At 32.7% G+C, this 21155-nt stretch overlaps 1 protein-coding gene, 1 long non-coding RNA gene and 1 other non-coding gene across 3 annotated transcripts; all 3 read left to right on the forward strand.

The window, feature by feature from the left end:
• Positions 1 to 1875: 1875 nt before the first annotated feature.
• On the forward strand, positions 1876 to 5279 carry LOC109014041 (protein DEFECTIVE IN MERISTEM SILENCING 3-like). The gene is made up of 3 exons (XM_035685043.1): positions 1876 to 2746; positions 2911 to 3230; positions 4771 to 5279. Exons 1-3 carry the CDS (start codon positions 2730 to 2732, stop codon positions 4779 to 4781), a joined length of 348 nt encoding a protein of 115 aa, XP_035540936.1. The 5' UTR covers positions 1876 to 2729; the 3' UTR covers positions 4782 to 5279.
• Positions 5280 to 6988: 1709 nt separating this feature from the next.
• Positions 6989 to 7078, forward strand: LOC118344605. Its single transcript, XR_004798385.1, has one exon. It is a non-coding gene; the product is annotated as a small nucleolar RNA SNORD96 family (small nucleolar RNA).
• A 1760-nt stretch (positions 7079 to 8838) lies between these two features.
• LOC109014026 lies at positions 8839 to 17676 on the forward strand. The gene is made up of 3 exons (XR_001999658.2): positions 8839 to 9338; positions 15407 to 15448; positions 17494 to 17676. It is a non-coding gene; the product is annotated as an uncharacterized LOC109014026 (long non-coding RNA).
• The last annotated feature ends 3479 nt before the right edge of the window (positions 17677 to 21155 follow it).

Consider the following 21155-nt stretch of genomic DNA (forward strand, 5'->3'; position numbering starts at 1 on the left):
TAATATATGACACGATTTGTAAACTCGACATGAACACAATATGAAATAAGCGAGTTTGGGTTTGCATCAAAGCGGATTGACTTGATAAAATATGATTAACAAACGGGTCGGGTCAACCAGTAATCAACCCATATAACATAAATAAATTCTATTTTCAAATTTTATAAATACTTAGTTTTATATTATTTTTTTGTTGTTGGAATATAATATTAATATTAGTATGACACTATGACTACTTAATATCTCATATTATTAAACTTCTTTAGTTTTTATGAAATTTTATTTTATAAAAATATTAATTTTCTTATATATTATTGGTTTGGATATTGAAAATAAAATATTTTATTATGAATCTAGATGTAATAATGAATGATTTATATAGTTATCATTGTATTGTATATAAAATTATATTAGTTGAGTTAAAAAAATAAATATATACGTCAATTTAATCTATTAATATGAAACGGATTAAACGGTTTGGAGCAAGTGAAGCGAATTGAAACGGATTAAATTGATTGTGTCCAAATTAGCCCAATAAAAGAAATTATTAAACGGATTAAACATGTTGTTTCGTGTCACCTGTAATTTATATGAGTGGTATTAATATTTTATAATCTGATATGTTTAATAGATTTATTCATAAAATCTAAGGGAGCTGCTGGAGCCACCAAGGAAATCCACCAAGGATTTCTACTGAGTGTGTAAAACTTTTTTTTTCTTATTAAAGCATTTTTAATGTATTTAAAAAAATAAAATACAAAAAATAAAAAATACAATACTAAAATATAAACAAACACAAATCTTAAAAAAAAATGACACTTTCTCAGGGTCTAGCATTTTCTAAAGAATAATGCTACTCCCCATTGATAATGGTCACTGAGAGTGGTCATCATTTTTTTTTTTTTCATTTAATGGTTAAGGAAATGTTTTTAATTTTTATTTATGTTCTTTTTAAAAAAAAAATGTTTAAAAAGGTATAAAAAGTATTTGAAAAAAAAACCAAAAAAAATAAGACACATCCGGTTGCCACTCTACTAGTAGGCCCTCCAGCATTTATACCGCTAGTTGAAAGTTGTTGTTTTTTTTTTTTTCCTTTTTTTTTAACATATTTAATTATTAAAAAATATATATGACTTCACTGATAATCAATTTTTTAATCACTAAATAACAAAATTAAAATATTCAAACGTTAATTTTGAATAAGTTAATTAGTAATATTCTTTTCAAAATTTAATATTCATGATTTTATGAAACATTAATACGACACATAGATTAAAACTCAAAAGATTTAAGTTGTGTTTGATTATTGAATTAAATTCAACTCATTTCAAATTAATTATTGATGAAATTAATTATTTTTTTAATTTCTTATAAAAAAATTAAATTCATCTCAACTTATTTAATATATTTTAACTTAAAAAATTAAACTTATCTCAATTTTAAAAAATTAAATTCATTTCAATAAAATACATAAAATATTACTATTCCCCATTCAATTAACTCATATGAACATCAACATTCTTAACTTTGGGCCCTTTCAGTTTCCGAAGACGGACACCAAGCTTTCCTTGGCGGCGGGCGCACAGGTGGCTCTTTTAATGGCCAACAGCAGCTATAAAACAATCCTCTCAAAACCCAAAAAGCGAGTAAATTTTAGGGTTTGTCTTTCCCTTCTGCCGACTCCTAGTTCTCTCAGTCTCACTGTTGTATCGAATTGTACTATACAAAGCCTCACATCCTGCACACCTATTTAAAAATATGTGATTTTATTTTTTTATCCTCATATTTCTTATTGAATTTATGAAAATAAAATAATAAAATCACGTATTTTTAAATAGGTATACAAGATGTGGAGCTTATGTTTAGAATTTTTCCAACTGTATCTTCTACTCCACATCATGCGTCACCGTCCCATGCCTTAAGATGGCATAAGGTGCAGAATTTGCTTGCTGATTTTAAGATTTTTGCCTAAAAGTTGACGTGGGTTTCTACCTTTGGCTCTGTAAAAATGATTATATCGTGACAGGGGATTTTAGATCCAATCCCTTACTTGTTAAGGAGCAAACTTTTTGTCCTTTGTGTTTGCAAATTCCAAAGTTAATGTCACAAAGAAATGCCCGTTGACGTTGACGGTCTTCCCAATAGAATCTATTGGGAGCTCCTCCGTCGCCGGGCGGTCTCATATTCCATCGCCTTGTGGAGCAGCGTTGCTGCCTTTACCATTTGGGACTGGCCATGAGACATACATTAGATTTTTCCTCTTTTGTTTTAGTGTTTGAATGTTGCCGATGGTAGATTGTAAAACAAAATACCATCTTTCGGGACTGAATGGCTTATTTCTGCCTTGCTTTATCTTCAAACATTCTGAAGAAACTGTAGTTGATTTCTTGAAGTTGATCTTCTGTCTTTTAAAGCACAAGCACAAATGGCAAACATAGCCTTTTCCTTTTGGTTTATTTGTGGACATATTTTTATACCAAATTGACTAAAAATGGGAGATTTCTTCTTCACATTTTGTTTCATTTGAATTGCCTTTATTTTCTTAAATAGAAAAGGTTCAATTATCATGTTCGAATTTTTTTATATTCCCAAAAGTGCCATGCGAGATATCAACAAAATGATGCGGAGATTTTGGTTTGTTGAGGACATCCAGAAGAAGAGAATAGAATTCATTGTGTCGATTGAGCGAGTATGGGCAAAGACAGATATTGGAGGTCTCGGGTTCAGGGATGCACAACACGAGGAGGTGGCAGGAAGAACTTGATTCACACTATATTTAAGGAACCTAATTTTTTTATATGCATATGAAAATTATATTTTTTGAAAATTGATTTTGCAAGAAAAATTCTGCTACATCCTCTTAGATCACACTATAGTTTGAAAAATTCACACTATATTGTTTGTTCTTAGATCATATGCTGGTGGGTTTGTAGAGGATGACCAACAAAGGAAACTTGCTCTTCCAAAACCAAAATTACCAAACGGGCAGTGCCCATCTGGATTTCTTGATTATGCAGTAAACATGATCAATTTGGAAGGGAGAAATTTATCTTATCTCACTGCCAGTGGATATGGTTTACGAGAGACATTATTCTATGGACTCTTTTCTCGTCTGCAAATATACAGAACCCGAAGTGAGATGCTACTTGCTCTCTCATGCATAACTGATGGAGTACTATCTTTAGATGGTGGGATGATCAAGAAATCTGGTGTATTTGCCTTGGTAGCAGGTTCGTATCAAATTAAATGCAAGTTTTATCCTTTTTAAGGCATTTGTTAGTAGTCTTTTATTTTCCCCTCTAAAAATTGGCAATTATATTCTAATGTTATGTTTTTTTCTTGTGATGCTCTTGCAAGGAATAGAAAAGTTGCACTCCTTTTTTTATTATTGTAAACTTCTTAGAGAATCAAATGTTAATTTATCAGAAAACCAGATTTATATGCTTCCCCAAAATACAGGACAGCAAGATTTATGTGTTACAATCTTAGCATCTTTTATAAATTGATGTTTCTTTCTTAACATACTAGTTGTAAACCTGCTCGATGCATAGGAATAACTAAGGGTATGTTTGGACACTTGGAGTATCTCATAATTGTATGAATAGTAGTGATATGGTGTGAGTAAAGGCGTTTTATTGGGTTTTGGGAAAGGAGAGAGAAAAACTTGAATACAAATATTATTCAGTTAAAAAAATTATTTAAATATTTTTTTTTTACGTTTGTAAAAGTTGTATTGATTTTTGTGTTTGACTTTGATTAAGTAATGATTAGATGAAAAAGTTGAAAATTTGAAATTGAAAAGTGTTTTGTGTTTGAGTGATGCTTGGGAATGAAATTATGAGAAGTTTGGAGAATTTTCAGTGTCCAAACATGCCCTTAAGTATACTTGTGGCATCTTTAAAAGACGATCAATATTATTAATCAGGAAACAATTTTATTGATAGAAATAGTCTAAAAGAGTAGCAATATTAGCACCTTGATTTTCAAAATCTGGTTGAGCATCTTGATCTTCTCTCACTTACTCTCTTCTTTGTTTTTATTTAAATGATAGGAAATTCCACAAACTTTACTTGAATGAATGGAGGGGCCATGAGCTCTTTATAGTGTACGAAGGTAACTCTGATCATCAAGATAATCATTCATAGACTACACTTAATTGAAGAAGTTAAAAAAGTCTGAACGATTATCTCTTTTTTTACTTATCAAAAAAAAAAAAAAAGATAATCATTCAGACTTTTTTAACTTCTTCTATAAGTGTAGTTACGAATTAAAAAGGCATGAGTTCGGAAAGATACATGCGTTAGGAAAACTGACTCTCAAATGAAAATTACTGATATAGATATATTATTCTCATTTAATAATGTTGATTTTAATTATATATTATTTAATGTGAAATTGAAGACATAATGGGAGTGGATGGTGTAGCTAAATATGAGCAAAGCTCTCTCCAGGAGAATGACGGGTTGTTTTGTTATAATAGAAATGCGTGAAACTCTGCTTTAGTTCTTGAGCAGTATTGGGTACTTGGATATGTTATAAATTTGAGCCCCATATACTTTCAGTTATGATTCTTTTTCTTCAAATCAATTTTTTTTTCTCTAATCTGAAAATTTGCATGAATGACATTGTGCCATCTGATCTATGTCGTTCTTTATTTTGTCATTATATATAGTCCATTTTCAGATTGTTCAGAAACGACACCTTTGTTATTGATATCTGGTGTCATTGTACCACTTTAAGCATGATAATGAACAACTTATCTGATTTTAGGAAAGATATAGAGGTAAAGTTTCCTATAGCCTCTGTGAGATCTAATGCACCTGCGAACTACATCCAAACTGAAGATATGATCAGGATGCTAGAATGGGAAAGATCTAAAATTGCTGAGGACATGGAAAGAGAAGAACAATTGTACAATACAATGTCCTCTGTTATAATTTTCCTTCAGAAAGTTGAGCCAATGTGATGTGCTTACACCTTTCATGGCATCTTGGCAAAGTAGAATGAAGTCATGAGATTTGCCTCTATTATTGGCATAGTTTTGTTTGTTGACTAGAGGGGATATTACTGGAACCTCTTGTAAGCTAAACTTAAATTAGTTTATTTGACTTTAGCTGGTCTCTCTCAAACTTGGAGATTTGGAATTATTAACATGATTTCGTTTCAGAGGAAGTTTATGTTTTTTGATCAACATGTATGTAATTTTGTAACTTTTCTGTTGAATAGAGCTCCGCAGAGTGCGTTTTGTTTTAATTGTGAAGCTCTTTACTTTTTCTAGCAGATGATATGCTGCCTCGTTTAGTTCTGTGCATACTTGCATTTATATTGTGACAATTTGATTGTATGGCTGTTTTATCCACGACTCTCTATGAGATGAAAGTTTGTATTTTTAGAGTAAGAGTCCTGCTGGACTGTTCTTCTTGCTTTTGTTATAGATTTCCATGTTGGGTTCTGATTAACTCGTCTTATTATTGGAAGCTTGTTATAATTATTAGTATATGTTAGAATTGGTCCATCTGGTTGTGTTGGGTTAGATCCTACCTTGTCAGATCGTTTATATTCACAGCCCATCTCAACTCATCTCAACTCATCTCGCTATTATTCAGCAACTTTAACTCACAAATCTCACTACTATTCACAACTCATTTCAACTCATCTTTGAATCCAAACGACACCAAAGTCTTGGTAGTTAAAGTTCCGAGGAGATTGCTCCTGGATGTGGAAGAAAATATTGAAACTGAGATCCCTTGTATGAGACAAGATAAAAGTGTGTATTGTGAAATGAAAATATGACAATTAGCACCCTCTTGGTCCCTTTGTTAGCAAGTTTGGGAATGGTTTATATCAACTACTGAATTTGGAGAGGAAGCTAAAGTTGGGGCAGGTGAGTGGATCCTCTGAATGGCAGGAGATTGCAATGTCATGACTCATGACTAGTGATTTAAAGTCCAATATTGCAATGGAGACAAGGTCGTTCGGTTGAATGATCCTAGTGATAAGTTCTCTATCAAGCTTGCTTCGGATGTTATTCAGTCTCGCCGCCCTGTTGTGAATGGGCATCATCTTGTGCAGCATGGCAAGTCTATTTCCCACTTATCCTTTGGTGGGAAACATTGTCTATTCAGGTTTTCATTCTTCTGTTTCTTTTCTCTTGTGAAGGTCGGAACCGCTGCTATTTATAGTTTTCAGACAAAACATTTTACCTTCTATTTTGTATTTTCTTTCTTTTTTGGGGGGCTTGCTTGTTGCATTTCTTATAAACTGCTTCACTTCTATGAACAAATTCTGAAACTTTGATCTCATTGGGTTGTTACCTATTCATGCGGAGCACCAGCAGATGAAATATATTCAATTGTCTGCATTGCTTTGTATTAAATGGATAAGCTGTCAAAGTCTGTTAGTTAATCTGGCTGCTGACATCCATGCCAATAAGCAACTAAGAAATCCCCTAATTCATTAGGTAATGTTTCATCTGCCCAGTCCGGTTTCTGTTTCATAGTTTCCGGGACAAGATCCAACCGGACTTGTTGGAAAAAATATATATATAAATTAATTTTATATATTATACAAAATATTTATATGAACATTTGTAATTTGTTAATCTTAAATATGAACATTTATAATTTGTTTGATCATATGTTATTAATATAATTATATATAAGATAATGTTATTATAATTTATAAAATAAAAGTTTAATCTTAAAGATAAAAATTTAATTGATCATATGTTTTAAACATAATATATATATATATATTAAATTATTAATAACATTTTATCATAAGAAGTAACACTTTATTATATTTTTTACATTTAAAAAAAATCAAAAAATCGGACATGACCGGACCAGAAACCGGTAAAACCGGAAGTATCAGTTTAGGAAGGTAACTGGAGCGTAATCAATTTTGATAAATGTAAAACTAATACATACCGGTTTGGTCCTAGATTTTGTTCAAAACTAGACCGGAGCGGACCGGTTACACCCCTATAATGCCGATGGTCGATTGTAAACCAAACTACCATCTTTCGGGACTGAATGGCTTATTTTTGCCTTGCTGTAATTTTGAAATTCAGAGGCTTTATTGCAAAATGATGTTTACTATTTCCTTGCCTAATGTTAATTTGAAAATGTACTTGTTATGGTTTTTAATTCTCCGATTAGGTCTTATCTTCAAACATTCTGAAGAAACAGTAGTTGATTTCTTGAAGTTGATCTTCTGTCTTTTAAAGCACAAGCACAAATGGCAAACATAGCCTTTTCCTTTTGGTTTATTTGTGGACATATTTTTATACCAAATTGACTAAAAATGGGAGATTTCTTCTTCACATGTTGTTTCATTTGAATTGCCTTTATTTTCTTAAAAAGAAAAGGTTCAATTATCATGTTGGAGTTTTTTCATATTCCCAAAAGTGCCATGAGAGAGATATCAATAAAATGATGCGGAGATTTTGGTTTGTTGAGGACATCAAGAAGAAGAGAATATAATTCATTGTGTCGATTGAGCGAGTATGGGCAAAGGCAGATATTGGAGGTCTCGGGTTCAGGGATGCACAACACAAGGAGGTGGCAGGAAGAACTTGATTCACACTATATTTAAGGAACCTAATTTTTCTATATGCATATGAAAATTATATCTTTTGAAGATTGATTTTACATATTAAGAAAAATTCTTATATTAGATTATACAGCTTATTATTATTTATTTTTTTCTAATTTTTTTTTTCGGATTTCTTTTTGATAGTGTCGAAAGAGAGCAAGGAGAGAAATATTTCGAGAGAGGGTTTGTTTCCATTGGTGGAGAGAGAGAGGGGGAGGAGAGAGAAAAAAATAGTAAAATAAGATTTGAGGAGTGAACAGTACATCTTTAAATTTATAGAAATATTATTCATAGCTTTGAAATTTTTAAATATGCAAAATTTAATGCAGTCTAATTTAAAGTCATATTATATAAATATGTATATGCATATACATATGCATAATCTAATGCTAGTGCTCTGCAATGTGTTATGTCCGCTGCCACTGATAAGTTTAAAACCTATTCGTGGGTGAAGACTTGGAGTATGGACTATGGAGAGGAACGGGGAATTGAGTTTTCAGAGTAAGAAATGCGTACCTCCACAAAAACAATTGCAAGAGAGATATAAAACAATAACAGGAATGTTTGTGAGCCCACGATAATGCTTTGCCAACAGAAAGCTAATTTGGCAAGGAGAAAGATAGTCGATGGCCATCTTTGTCCAACATGTGGACTTGAAGCAAAAAGATATGTTGGGCAAAGATGTGTGGGAGGGATTCAGGTTGCAAGAATATTGAAAAATGACTTCCGTATGCTAGTGGAAAAAATGTTGTCTACTGCTAGATAACGATGAATTCGTAAATATAAAAGAGAAATTATATTTGCAGTCCTCACTTAGAAATTGTATGTGCATATCTTTTATTAAATGAAAAAAATATAATTTTAAGAGGAATATTTTTATAATTTTAAAATATTTTAAAGATAGGATTGTCTAAATTTATATTGTAATCTCTAAATAAAAACTGTATGTAGTATTATTGATAATAAATAGAATGGTCGTGGATGTAAAATGCTCACACTCGTTAGTTCGAGTTCCATTCATTCGTATAAAAAGTAGATGAGTGAGACTTGATCATCTACTACTCACTCGAACTCGACTTTAATCTAACCCTTTTGTAACAATCCGGCCTTTTACGAGCCCAGACCCAATACCTTTAAGCCCAGCCCGCCCAAAAGAAAAGACCCAAAATGACGCCATTTGACGCTTGGACTAAAATCCTATGTTTCCTCTTCTTTTTCCTTCCCTGTCCAGTGCCCCCGATACATCTTGGGCCCAACACCCTCCGTCCCTCTCTCTATCTAGATTTTCGTTTCCCCCATGCCACTCCAACTGACCGTCTGCCGTCTGTGCCCTGTTATGTCCTTGCCGCAAACAACTAGTCCACGTCAAAGCTTCTCTGACCATCTCTCCTCCCTCCCTCCCTCCGTCTGTTTCTCCCTTTATTTGCCACACCTCCACACCATGTCGTCCGGCCTCGAGGTCAGACCGATAAGCCCCTAGACTTTTCTCTCCCTAACTTCGATTGCCCTCTCTTGGTCTATCCCTCTCATCACTACACTACTTGATAGCAAGCACAGCAGCTTGGCTCTACCATGTCATAGTAGCCATCTTTGCCACATTCTGTCGCCACCCATGTCTTGCGCCATAGAGCTCTACCGCTTCAAGCCCTCATAGACCGACCCTCTGTTCTGCGCCTTGCACTCCATCTCTAGCCACCGCCACCAGCTTGTGGCATGGCCACATGACCTCACACCGAGCGCTGGTAAGTTCGTGTGTGCACACTCAAAATTTTAAAGGGGGAGATTCACTTTTGTTTCTACTCGGGTTGCTGTTGGGGTTTGCACAACCCAAGGATTAAATATGGTCTTGGTTACATTTTGATAATGTTTTAGTTATGCTTATGCAAAAGGTCTTTTGTCTTCTATGTTAATATTGTAATTAAATATTTTCTAAAATATCACTCTTTTATTTTGATATTCTGTTTTGATCTACATTCTATAACTTGCTCATATTTACACAGCAGTATATATTTGCTACTTACTAAGTTAGTGGACTCACTCGGTTATCTCCACCCTTTTTTCATATGGTTTTAATGGTTATGACAGTTAGAATAGATGGCACGTGACATGATTATAAGAAAAATGTGAGATAAGTGCTAGGTGGCATAAGTTGATTAGTTTGAGTTAGATAATTTTTTCTAGTGTTTAGTTTATTAGTTAGGAAGGAATTTTTGAGCTATTTAGAGAATTTTTGTATCTAAGTTTTCTTATTATTGTGGGTTTCATGTTAAAAGATCTCTCAGGTACTGGGCATAACAATTGGCATTAAGCCTAGATTTTAGATTCTGCAGACTTTAATATGTAAGTTTAATTGAAGCTAGGTTTGAGATTATCCAGGCTTTAAGAAATGATTTTGATAAGATTTGAGGTCTAGATTATGAAGATATACAATGTTTTAGATCCTACAAACTTTAAGAAATAATTCCTATGAAATATGAGATTTTAGATTCTGAAAACTTGAGATTTAACGTTTGACTCTTTTAATATGTAAGTTTGATAAAATGCATAGGTTTTAAATTTTGTAGAGTTCAAGAAATAGTATTTGATAAGATTTAGGTGCCGTTTGGATAGTAATTTGAGATTTGAAAAAGTAGAATTGTTTATTATATTTTGTATAGAAATTTAAAAAAATTATAATGATTAGATCAAATGAGATGGGATAAAATACTTTCACTATTTAAATGGAGCCTTAAGGTTCTAGATTTTGCAAAATTTAAGAAATGATTTTAATGAGATTTGAGGTTTAGATTATGAAAACATAAATAAGTTTGATCACTTCTCACCATTGAGATTCTACAGACTTTAAGAAACGATTTTGATGAGATTTAAGGTTTTAGATTATACTAGGAAATGAATTTTTCTTCGAATTAAAGATTATAAAAAACATTGAATTGGGTACGAGATTTTGATCAAATCTGAGGTTATTGATTATGAAGAATTTAATATGTGAGTTTGAACATATCTCAGGCTATAGCTTTTGCAGACTTTAGGGAGTAATTATTATCAGATATAAGGTTATAGACCCTATAGATCTTTGGGCAAATGATTATGATTGGATTTAAGGTTATAGAGAGTGCAAACTTTAGGAAATGATTTTTGTTGGTTATAAGGATATAGATCTATTGGAGTGATGGAAAGGATATAGATCTATGTTGTCGGGTTGGCATTTATAGATGTGTTTATTCTTGGTTATGATGGTTTCAGACCTTCAGCTCATTGCTGAATTTAGATGGGATGTGTAGACTTTCAATTAGACAAGGACATCTTGGATGAAGTTTGGATTTGAGGAAACCATTGCCATAAAGCTGATGATTAGTATGTATTTGACATGTGTAGCAACAAGCATTTGAGTAAACAATTTAAACTCTCTTTGCTGATAATACTTTAATCATTGCCACCCTAGGAATTCACACTAATGAATGTTAGCTTAACTCTTCCCCAGCATTTAGACCTCCTTACGCCCACACTTCTTACACTCCTCGAAAAAGAGTATTTCAAGAAACCTTTAAAAATGGTATGTATGACATGACTTGGTGGTTAATCGTACGTAATAATGGGAGTATTTTTATTGCATGATTGGTTGTATTTTTATATATATAGATAACGTGTTTATATATATATATATATATATATATATAAATATGACGGCTGACGCACTCAGTCTCCGCTTGGGATTTGATTGAACTTGAAGCGTCGAAACATGTAACACAATATTACATATCCTCATTCATGACAATTAAAGATGCAGTGTAGCAGCATATATCTAACAATATGCAATATTCGTAACAGATAATATTTTTCTTTGAGCAATACAATGTACCAGATAACACTATATGCCAACACATAACCATAATTCGTAACTTCACATCATGACAGATATCCAATAAGGTTACAACACTTATCCAATAGGTTTGTAACAACATAAGTACTGGAGATAGTACTCCATAAATACAATTTGAAAAATGAAATCTATTGCACTAAATTATTGAGCTACTCACACAGCTAGGATATAATCTCCGAAATCGTGTCTAGAAAGCAGATAATCGTAGTTATCAGTTGCCCTTCATCTTGTTGAGGGCTACTCAACCTCATCCAGTCTTCCATATGCAGGTCCTCATGATATTGACACATCTTCTACTATTCCAGAGGGAATATTAGTTGGAATTACAAGTGAGATTTGTTTACAGATCTCAACATGTAAGCTACCAAGCTACCTGTAATACCAAAGTCTTACTACGTAGGTCCTTACGTCATTTTATTAATTTCTTAAGTTAGATATTTTGAGATAAAAATTTTTATTACTTTTAATTATTTTATTTTAAGATGAGTATGCTTTATTTTTTAAAATATGATTTATTAAAATAAATCAAGGGTATTATTTTTATGACTTGAAATATTTTTCCTTAAGTCCTTTAATTTTATTTATCTAAGAAGTGACCCAATTAATCTCTACCATTAGACTGGTAGGTGAAAAGCATCATTGAGGTGGATAGATCTACACCATCCATCTTCCAAGCTTATGTGATAAGTTTTGACCAAATTAACTAAATCCATTTTCCTTCCTTGGACGTAAGCTTCCTAAGTAAGCTATAGAATTTTAGTTTTTATCCCTTACATGTTGGCTTACAAGAGAAGGAACAAATTCCTTCTTTCTCTTTTGCACCCATCGGTCAAAGCAACACAAAAAGGGAATTAGTTAAAATTTATCCCCTTTAGTCCCTCTTATCCCTTTTCTTTTAGTCCCTGTCAAAGCTTAGAAATAAAGTTTGATTTCATCTTCCAAATGGTGAAATATTGAAGGTAATAGAATTTTAATTTATTCCCTAGTATGATTTACATGTGGGTTTCGAATTTCACCATTTGCTTACCCATAATGTTTCGGTTTTGGGGTTAAAACAGTTCTATCATTTTGGCTCTTCATCCACACGACTATACCACTATTTGGTCCTCTATTTTGCCTCTTAAAAGGGGCTAAGAGCTCAAGGTAAAAATCCTAATTTAACTTATTTATTTTTAATGTGATTTTGGAAACCAATTAAGTTGTTTTAGCTTGTGTTTTGATGTAGTTAATTTCCTATATTACAAATAAATATATATGTCCTGTTTTTGGCCCAAACCGAATGGTATTATAGTTGTTTTGCTATGTATTTTCCTATATTTAAAAATATTATGTTGTTATTAAACTTGGTTTAATCATAAGTGATGATTATAGTGATTTTAAATTATATATGTTGGTATCATGTGCCTTGTGCTGAGGTTTAGTTGGTAATCTATTTTTAGGATGCTAGAGGTTTGGTTTAAAGGTTTTGCTTGGTTCTATAATTTTATATCTTGCTTTTTAAAGGTATTAAGTGAGTAAATCATAAGATTAAGTGTTTAAAGGTTTTAAAGTTTCTTAATAGGTAACTTTGCCATACTTTATGCTACTTTAATTTTAAATGGGAGGTTTTATCTAAACTAATACAATATTGATTGTGTGATTAGATTATAACTTAGTTAGTTTAGATATAAGAGATTATTTGGGCATGATATATTATGATATGCAAAGCTGTCCAAGTATTCCTAAGTCCATGTCATGCCATGTTTTGATGTAAAAATAGCTCATTTGTATTCCCTCATTTGGCTAAATTCTACCTAATCCAAGAGTTCAAAATATTGATAAGCTAACATTTTTATAATGAGGGACTACAAGTTGATTTAAAGGGCATGTTTCCTAAGCTTATTTAGCCTACTTGAGATGCCTAAATCTATTTCAAAGCCCATTGTTGAGAATTTCCAGATTTTATCTCCTAATGTCCATAACCCAAAATGAGCTTAAAGCAAAGAAGCCTTGCTTAAAACTTATGAATTCTTAACTACTTTTCATGTAAGCTTTTAAAATAGTCTTTCCATGGACAGCTAATATGTCGTAATATTTAAGTTATTTCTCTTGTAAGTTAAGGTGATGAGTAGTCATTTGAGTTAATGTTAAGCATAGAGGAGACGTTAGATTGTAAAATCATGGTTTTTCTTTTAAAGGAAAGGCTAAAGGATATTGTATGAGTATTAACACGCTTATGCTATTTATTGAAATAAGACTTATATTGATGATGGAAGGATCGGGGAGCATAGAGATAAGTAACTATGACCATACTTCTTATACCAAGTTCTCTTTATGAAAAAATGTCTTTGTCTCTTCTCAAATGTTCTTCTAAAGGAAAGAGTAAAGGTATATAGTATGTACAGACCCTTTCTTGATAGCTCCTGTTAAGCATCCTATTGATTATAATTGTGTGTATGTGTATAAGGTAATGCATGCACGTAGATTCTAAGTCATGAGATTTCCATGTATGCTTTCACAATAAACTTATTGATTATTCTTATATGTAGTATAGTATGAAAATGCATCTTATTCATAAAAATGCATGTGCATCGAAGTAAGAAAGATGATGAAAATGTTTTGATTACAAAAGAAAGAAAATGAATGTCTCATGCTTTATGCTTCAAGTGATACTTTAAATGAGATTTAAAATGTCCTTATGAACTTGTAACGACCCGATCCTATATTTTTTTCAGGGATAAAGTACGGATAATTTTATTAAGCTCAATAAATGAGTTAAAGCCCATTAGAGATTTTATCGGATACATTATTTTTTTTATTTTTTATTTTTAAATTAAGGCTCCATTATTATTATTATTATTATTATTATTATTTATTTATTTTTTTCTCCAAGCTCATGGGTTCTTTTCATAATAAAACTCCTCCCTACCGGATTTTCTTCTATGAATTTCAAACAATCCACTCACATGCACATTCACATCTCTTTTTATCTAGGGTTTTCTTTTGGATTCGCAATCATATATATATATAAGGTACACTCACCAACCGCACTCCCCAAGTCCTCCACCGTGAGTCTTTCATTCACGCATCAAACCACTGCATGCATGGCTTCATCGCATCCGTTTCCTCCGCATGCACGTCTAGTCATCTCACTCGTTGCACGTCTATTTCCCTAGATTTTATTTTGAACATTCTCTATCACCTATATATATATATATGTATATACAATTTGATCTCCTCAACGCCGCACCACCTTAAGGTAGTTCCATTCCAAGCCTCAGACCAAGAACCACACGATATCTCCACTGCCAGCCCACACTTAGCTCCTTTAACATAGCACGACAACCCCAAGCGGAAGCCACCCAACGTGCCGACACTCTCCATAACGCTGCCCTCCACCACCGTCGCTCAGCCAAGCCTTCACGTGCGCCCAAACCGCCAACCCACTACCTAGAGCTGCATGAGCAGTCTATCCGATTGCCATACGATACCGCCCACCACCTCATCACATGTATATCCAAACAACAGCAAGCCACATTAAGACAACCTCCGTTCTACATAAAAACCCACCAGAATAGTCGCCCAACAAGCCGCGACCACCACCTTGCAGAAACCGTCAACACTCCTACACCATCGTCTCGGCTGCCTTCTTCCTCTCTCACTGAGCATCGCACCACCCTCCACTTCCATGAACTGTTTTTTTTTTTTCTTTTCTGTAAGCTACCTTTCCCATTTTATGTGTTTCATTTTCAGACTTTCCCAAAATGCCCATGCCCATTATGTTGTTTTTCCAAAAGTACCCATGACTATTTAGGATTGAAAGTTGAGAATATTTTAGTGTTAGGAAGAATCTAGGTTTAGGAAATATAGATTATCTTAGTAGTTTAGGTTTTAAATAAAGTCACAGGTTTAATTAGAAATTTATAAAAATTTGTGTGTTTATTTTTATAGGCAACCGACTACGCGCTGAAAATAGTGGATTATCGTTGCAAGGTAAGTAATATGATTATACCCTTACACGTATGTATGGTAAACTGCTTGTTTTTTTAATATAAATATTATGCATGTATGCCCTTCATTGGAAGCCCCTTTTTACATACCTAAATCGATTTTATGTGAAGGTTTATAAATATTGATGATCTTATGTGATAATTTATGCATTAAAATAATTATGGAAAGTCATACATGATTTTATGTGAGAGATTATTTCATAAAATTATTTATGAAATGCATGATTTTATGTGAGAGTTATTTCATAAAATTATTTACGAAATGCATGATTTTATGTGAGAGTTATGCATAAAATTATTTATGAAAAATCATGATTTTATGTGAGAGTTATGCATAAAATTATCTATGAAAAGTCATGAATTTTATGTGAGGAAACATGTATCACGATATTTATGAAAGAATGCGATTTCATTTGAAATCTATGATACGATATGACAAGTATGTATGTGATTTCTTTTGAAATCTATGAAATGAAAAGTATGCAAGTATGATTATGATAAAATATGTAATAGCCTATGTTATGATATGAAGACGGTACCTATGTTATGGGCATATTGCATTGCTAGGTCGTGCATGCTGGTAGTGCACCCAGTATGTTTTCCTTATGTATGGATTCCACAACCCGTGGCCACGGGCGAAATCATAATCTACTTAAATTCGCTAACCCTAACTCACATGGGTCAACAGTGTATAATAGCCTATGATAAGTGAATGATAAGTTCATATTCATGTTAATTACATATGTATTTGTGAGTATGCACGTTATCCAAGAAACCTTATGTTTATTATGTTTACTGTATTATGTGTTGTTCATTGAGTATTCGACTCATTTTTGTATATTTTTATGTTTTTAAACCACCTAGGTGATGACATTTATGAGGATGAGGCTGTAGGACAAGACTTGACCCCGGGAGGCGAGGCAGAGGCCTAGACAAATTATGCTATGATTAGTTTTATGGTTTAAGCTTAAAATAAATTATTTTGATAAGCACATGAGACTTTCATATTTTTTTTAAATAAGTGCTTCCGCAAACTTTATTTTGGATTTTCAGTATTTATTGAAGTTTGCTTTATTTATAAAAATCTTTCGCATCTGGCGCTTTGTTAAAAGGAAAATCTTTAAGTTCAAGTTTAGTAGTAGCACACTGACTCCCCGAAAATTCTAAAATGTCTTTTGGGAAGCGGGGTGTTACAGAACTGATACTTTAAATGACGTGAAGAAAGTGTTTTAAAATGACCCTATGAATTGACGCTTTAAATGATGCGAAGGAACGTTTTAAAATGTCCATATGAACAAATGCTTTAAATGATGCGAAAGAACGCTTTAAAATGTCCCTATGAACTGATGTTAAATTGTCCCTATGAACTAACGCTTTATGGATGCTATGAAAAATGATGTTCAAGCTCATGCTTTTAAAATGGTGTTGTTTCATGAATGAATTGTTAAATGAAAAGATGTTGTTTAAGTTCATGCTTTTAAATGATGTTCTTCCATAAATGAACTGTTAACTGATGAAAATGACTGAAATAAATAAAAGAAAGAACTGAATGAATGAATGCCTTATTGTATGAAAATACATAACGGCCATATGAATGAAAAGGGTACCAAAGGAATGGGCATATTGCAATGCCGGATAAGTAGTACTGGTAGTGCACCCAGTGCTACCCCTGACTGAAAAGGGATTCCCAACCTATGGCCACGGGCGAAATCCAGGTCCAAAGGAATACTGCTAACCCTAACACAAGAGGCGTAATAGTGTGTACCGGCCAAAGAAACTGAAACACGAAAGCATGATTATTTCTTAAAATGTTTATACATGAAAGCATAGTTATTTCTTAAATGTTTAAGCATGAAAACATGGCTTATTCCTTAAATTGTTATGCATGAAAGCATTGTTAACATTAGCAAATGTTTATGTATGCATGTTTTCAAAAGAAAAAAATTATGTGATTAATAAGTTAACAGCATGGTGTACTGCTTACTGAGTATTCAACTCACTTTTGTTTTAAATGTTTTAAACGTCCAGGTAATTATGAAAAGGTTAGGGAGCAAGGCACTATTGCAAGAAGAGAGGCAGACGCTTAAGACCTTCCTTAATAGAACAATTATGTTTATAGATGATGGGTTATGTTTTTATGAATGTATGGACTCTAAGAGTCTTTTATGGTGAATGTTCGAATAGAATATCTATCAGGTGTTCCATTTATTAAATGGGAAATTTAGAGTACATGTGTGTCATATCCATGCCAATCGCATGTTATTAAAAAAAGAATAAGGAAAGAAAAGGACAGGTATGTACGTTGCGATCCCGCCCTTCCCGGGGTGGGGTTGTGACACTACCAAACTACCAATAGTATGCATATGTATGCATGACAATAAAATGACATGACTTGACAAATAGCATACATGTGCTTGACTTGAAAAATAACATGATTACACATGGACATAACGAAGCTTGACTGAATTGAACTTAACATGAACTAAAATTGACATGAACTGAACTTGGCATGAATGTGACATGAACTTGCTCAACATATACATGGTTGATTATACGTGAACATGTGGATGCTTCATAGGTCCCCTTGAGCCGTGTGCTCCTACCAATACCGCATCACATCACAAACATTTGTGCTAGCTGTGAGTACCCACTAATAACTAATTGATTTAAAATTGATAAATGTGTAGTTGGCACCCCCGACGTTGGGTGTTTGACTTCGCTTCGGTAACCAGTTACTTAGGTCTCATTTAAAATCTGTTAACAGAGTTTGTCAACCCAAGAAATTCCACAATAGCTAACTTGAAATATCTTTCATGACATATTCTATACATGTGACAGATGACAGGCATAACATGGCATGTAACAAGCATGAACTTGCAATAAATGACAGGGCATGGCATATTAAAAAATTTGTAATTATCATGAGTGACAAGAATATGACAATGATAAACTTACAACCATGCATACATAAATACATTGGGAGTAAGTTAGAGGTTAACTAATAGTGTTTGCGCATAACATAAACTGTAGCGTGAAATAGCGTGGACTGAAGAAAAATATTTCTAAAGGTTAGAAAAATTCACTAAATACTTAGAAACATGATCATTACTGACTTATGGCTAAATCGCAAATTTACCCCTATACTTGTGAGAAATTACAATTTTACTCATAAATTAAGATTTTGCATACTAGCTTCAAATCTTATCAAAATTTACATTCCTTATGTAAATTTTGTCCTAAATCTAAATATAAAATCATAAAAATTTTAAATGAAACACAACTAGGGGAACCACATCTTGGCTGATTCACATATATAAGCCAAAACTTGGTTTGTTTTGTTGCAAATTCAACCAACCTTCAAACTTTCATAGTTAAACCAATATTTGCAACACCTAAAAAGCATATCCTAAGTTATAAAATTATGTTAAGATATCAAAATATACATTTCACAAAATATAAACTCATCATATCAACAAAAATGTCAAAACACCAAGTTTAGGTCAAAAAGGACCAACCGTTGATGTTCTTGGTCTAACTCTTTCCAAATCAACTCTAAGGACCCCAAAAGTCCATAATCACACTCCTAACATGTTCATAAATTAAATCTAAGTGATATGATGCTTGATCAAACAACAAAATCACAAAAATTGCAAGCTACAAAGTCGGCTGGCACTAAAACATCAAAACTGGGTACACCATGCTTTTGGTCTTAAATCAAAGTCACTAGATCCTAAATTTTCATGCAATAAATCTTCAATAAATATAACCATATACCTCATATTCAAGTTTTAACTTGATATAAACATTAAATCTAGCATCACATAGCGAAAAACTCATTAAACATAAAACATACCTAAGGGCCTCTAGATTGAGTCCTAAACAAACTCTTGCATGTATAAAATCATTCCATCAAAACTCATTATTCTCCAAACATAAACTCCTTACACATAGATCAAAGACTTAAGGACATCATCTATGAATATCAAAGCCATTAGATCCAGTTACCATAACACAAGATTACAACTTCACCAAAAAGAAACTATTTTGAATCTTCCAGTTTCTAACTTTCCAAAATCATGTAAAACTATTTTATAAAAATGCTAACATGCTATAAATCCAATCCTAACTTATACATTAACATGTCAACACTTTACCATAGCAAACTCTGCCCAATAGTTCACCAAAAACGTTATCAAAATATTAAAATTTTACACAAACACCAAAATTGTTGCCCAATGTAATCATTACAAGTTTCAAACCAAACTTTCACCAATCAAAACTCCGTGAAAAATTACCTAAAATATAGTAATGTAAACTAGACTGACAAAGTAACAAAATACATGCATAGAGTTTCTTGAAAATTGACTTAAAAAGGGCAAGAAAATGCGAGGAAAAAACTGCCAGAAAATCTACTTGAAGCTCTCTCTCGGGTTCTCTCCAAACAAGTGAGAAAAATGCAAAGTGTGAAATTGGGAATGAGGATGGTGTTATATACATTAGAGAGAACTGAATGGGATGACTGAGTAACCCTTGGATGGGAGGTTTGTAGCCAAAAGATGGAAGACAAAGGGACTACACAACTACTGTGTCCCGTTACCAAAGTTAGCCGGGTGATGGCTAGTGATGGAGGTAGGCCTTTTTACTTCCATCAAGTGACTCTTGGGTGCTAGACTTGTATAGTGTGTTAGCCCTAGTCTTGGCCCTCCCTTCTTCTCCTCTCTTTTGTTCTTCAAGAAACTAAGTTTCCCTCATCTCCTTCAAGCTTTGTGACTCCATAGCAAGGGAAAAAGAAAATTATTTTTCTTCATCCTCATCAAGTTGCTCCCTCATTTCTACCATTTTTTGTTTTACCTCAAAGTTTGGGACTAAAGCTTGATTTCATCTTCCAAATGGTGAAATATTGAAGGTAATAGACTTTTAATTTATTCCCTAGTATGATTTACATGTGGGTTTCGAGTTTCACCATTTTCTTACCTATGATGTTTCGATTTTGGGCTTTAAAACAGTGTCATCATCTGTTCTTCATCTACACGGGTTTACCACTATTTGGTCTTCTATCTTGCCTCTTGAAAGAAGCTAAGAACTCAAGGTAAAAACCCTAATTTGACTCATTTGATTTTAGTGTGATTTTGGAAGCTCACTAAGTTATTTTAGCTTGTGTTTTGGTGTAGTTAAATTCCTATATTGCAAATAAATATGCATGCCCTGTTTTTTGCCCAAACCGAATGGTATTATAGTTGTTTTTTTTTATGTATTTTCCTATATTTCGAAAATACTATGTTTTTATTAAACTTGGTTTAATCATAGGTGACGATTAAAGTGATTTTAAATTATGTATGTTGGTATCATGTGCCTTGTATTAAGGTTTGGTTGGTAATCTATTTTTAGGATGCTAGAAGTTCGGTTTAGAGATTTTTCTTGGATTTTGTAATTTTTTATCTTACTTTTAAAAGGTATTAAGCGAGTAAAGCATAAGCTCGAATGTTTAAAAGTTTGCTTAATGAGTAACTTTACTATACCTTATGCTATTTTAATTTAATGGGAGGTGTTATCTAAACTATTTAAATATTGCTTATGTGAATAGGTTGTAGCTTAGTTAGTTTAGATATAAGAGATTAAATGTGCATAATATATTATGATATGTGAAGCTGTCCAAGTACCCCTAAGCCCATATCATGCCACGTTTTGAT

This window comes from Juglans regia, chromosome 14 (genome assembly GCF_001411555.2).
Source record: "Juglans regia cultivar Chandler chromosome 14, Walnut 2.0, whole genome shotgun sequence".
Classification (NCBI taxonomy): Eukaryota; Viridiplantae; Streptophyta; class Magnoliopsida; order Fagales; family Juglandaceae; genus Juglans; species Juglans regia.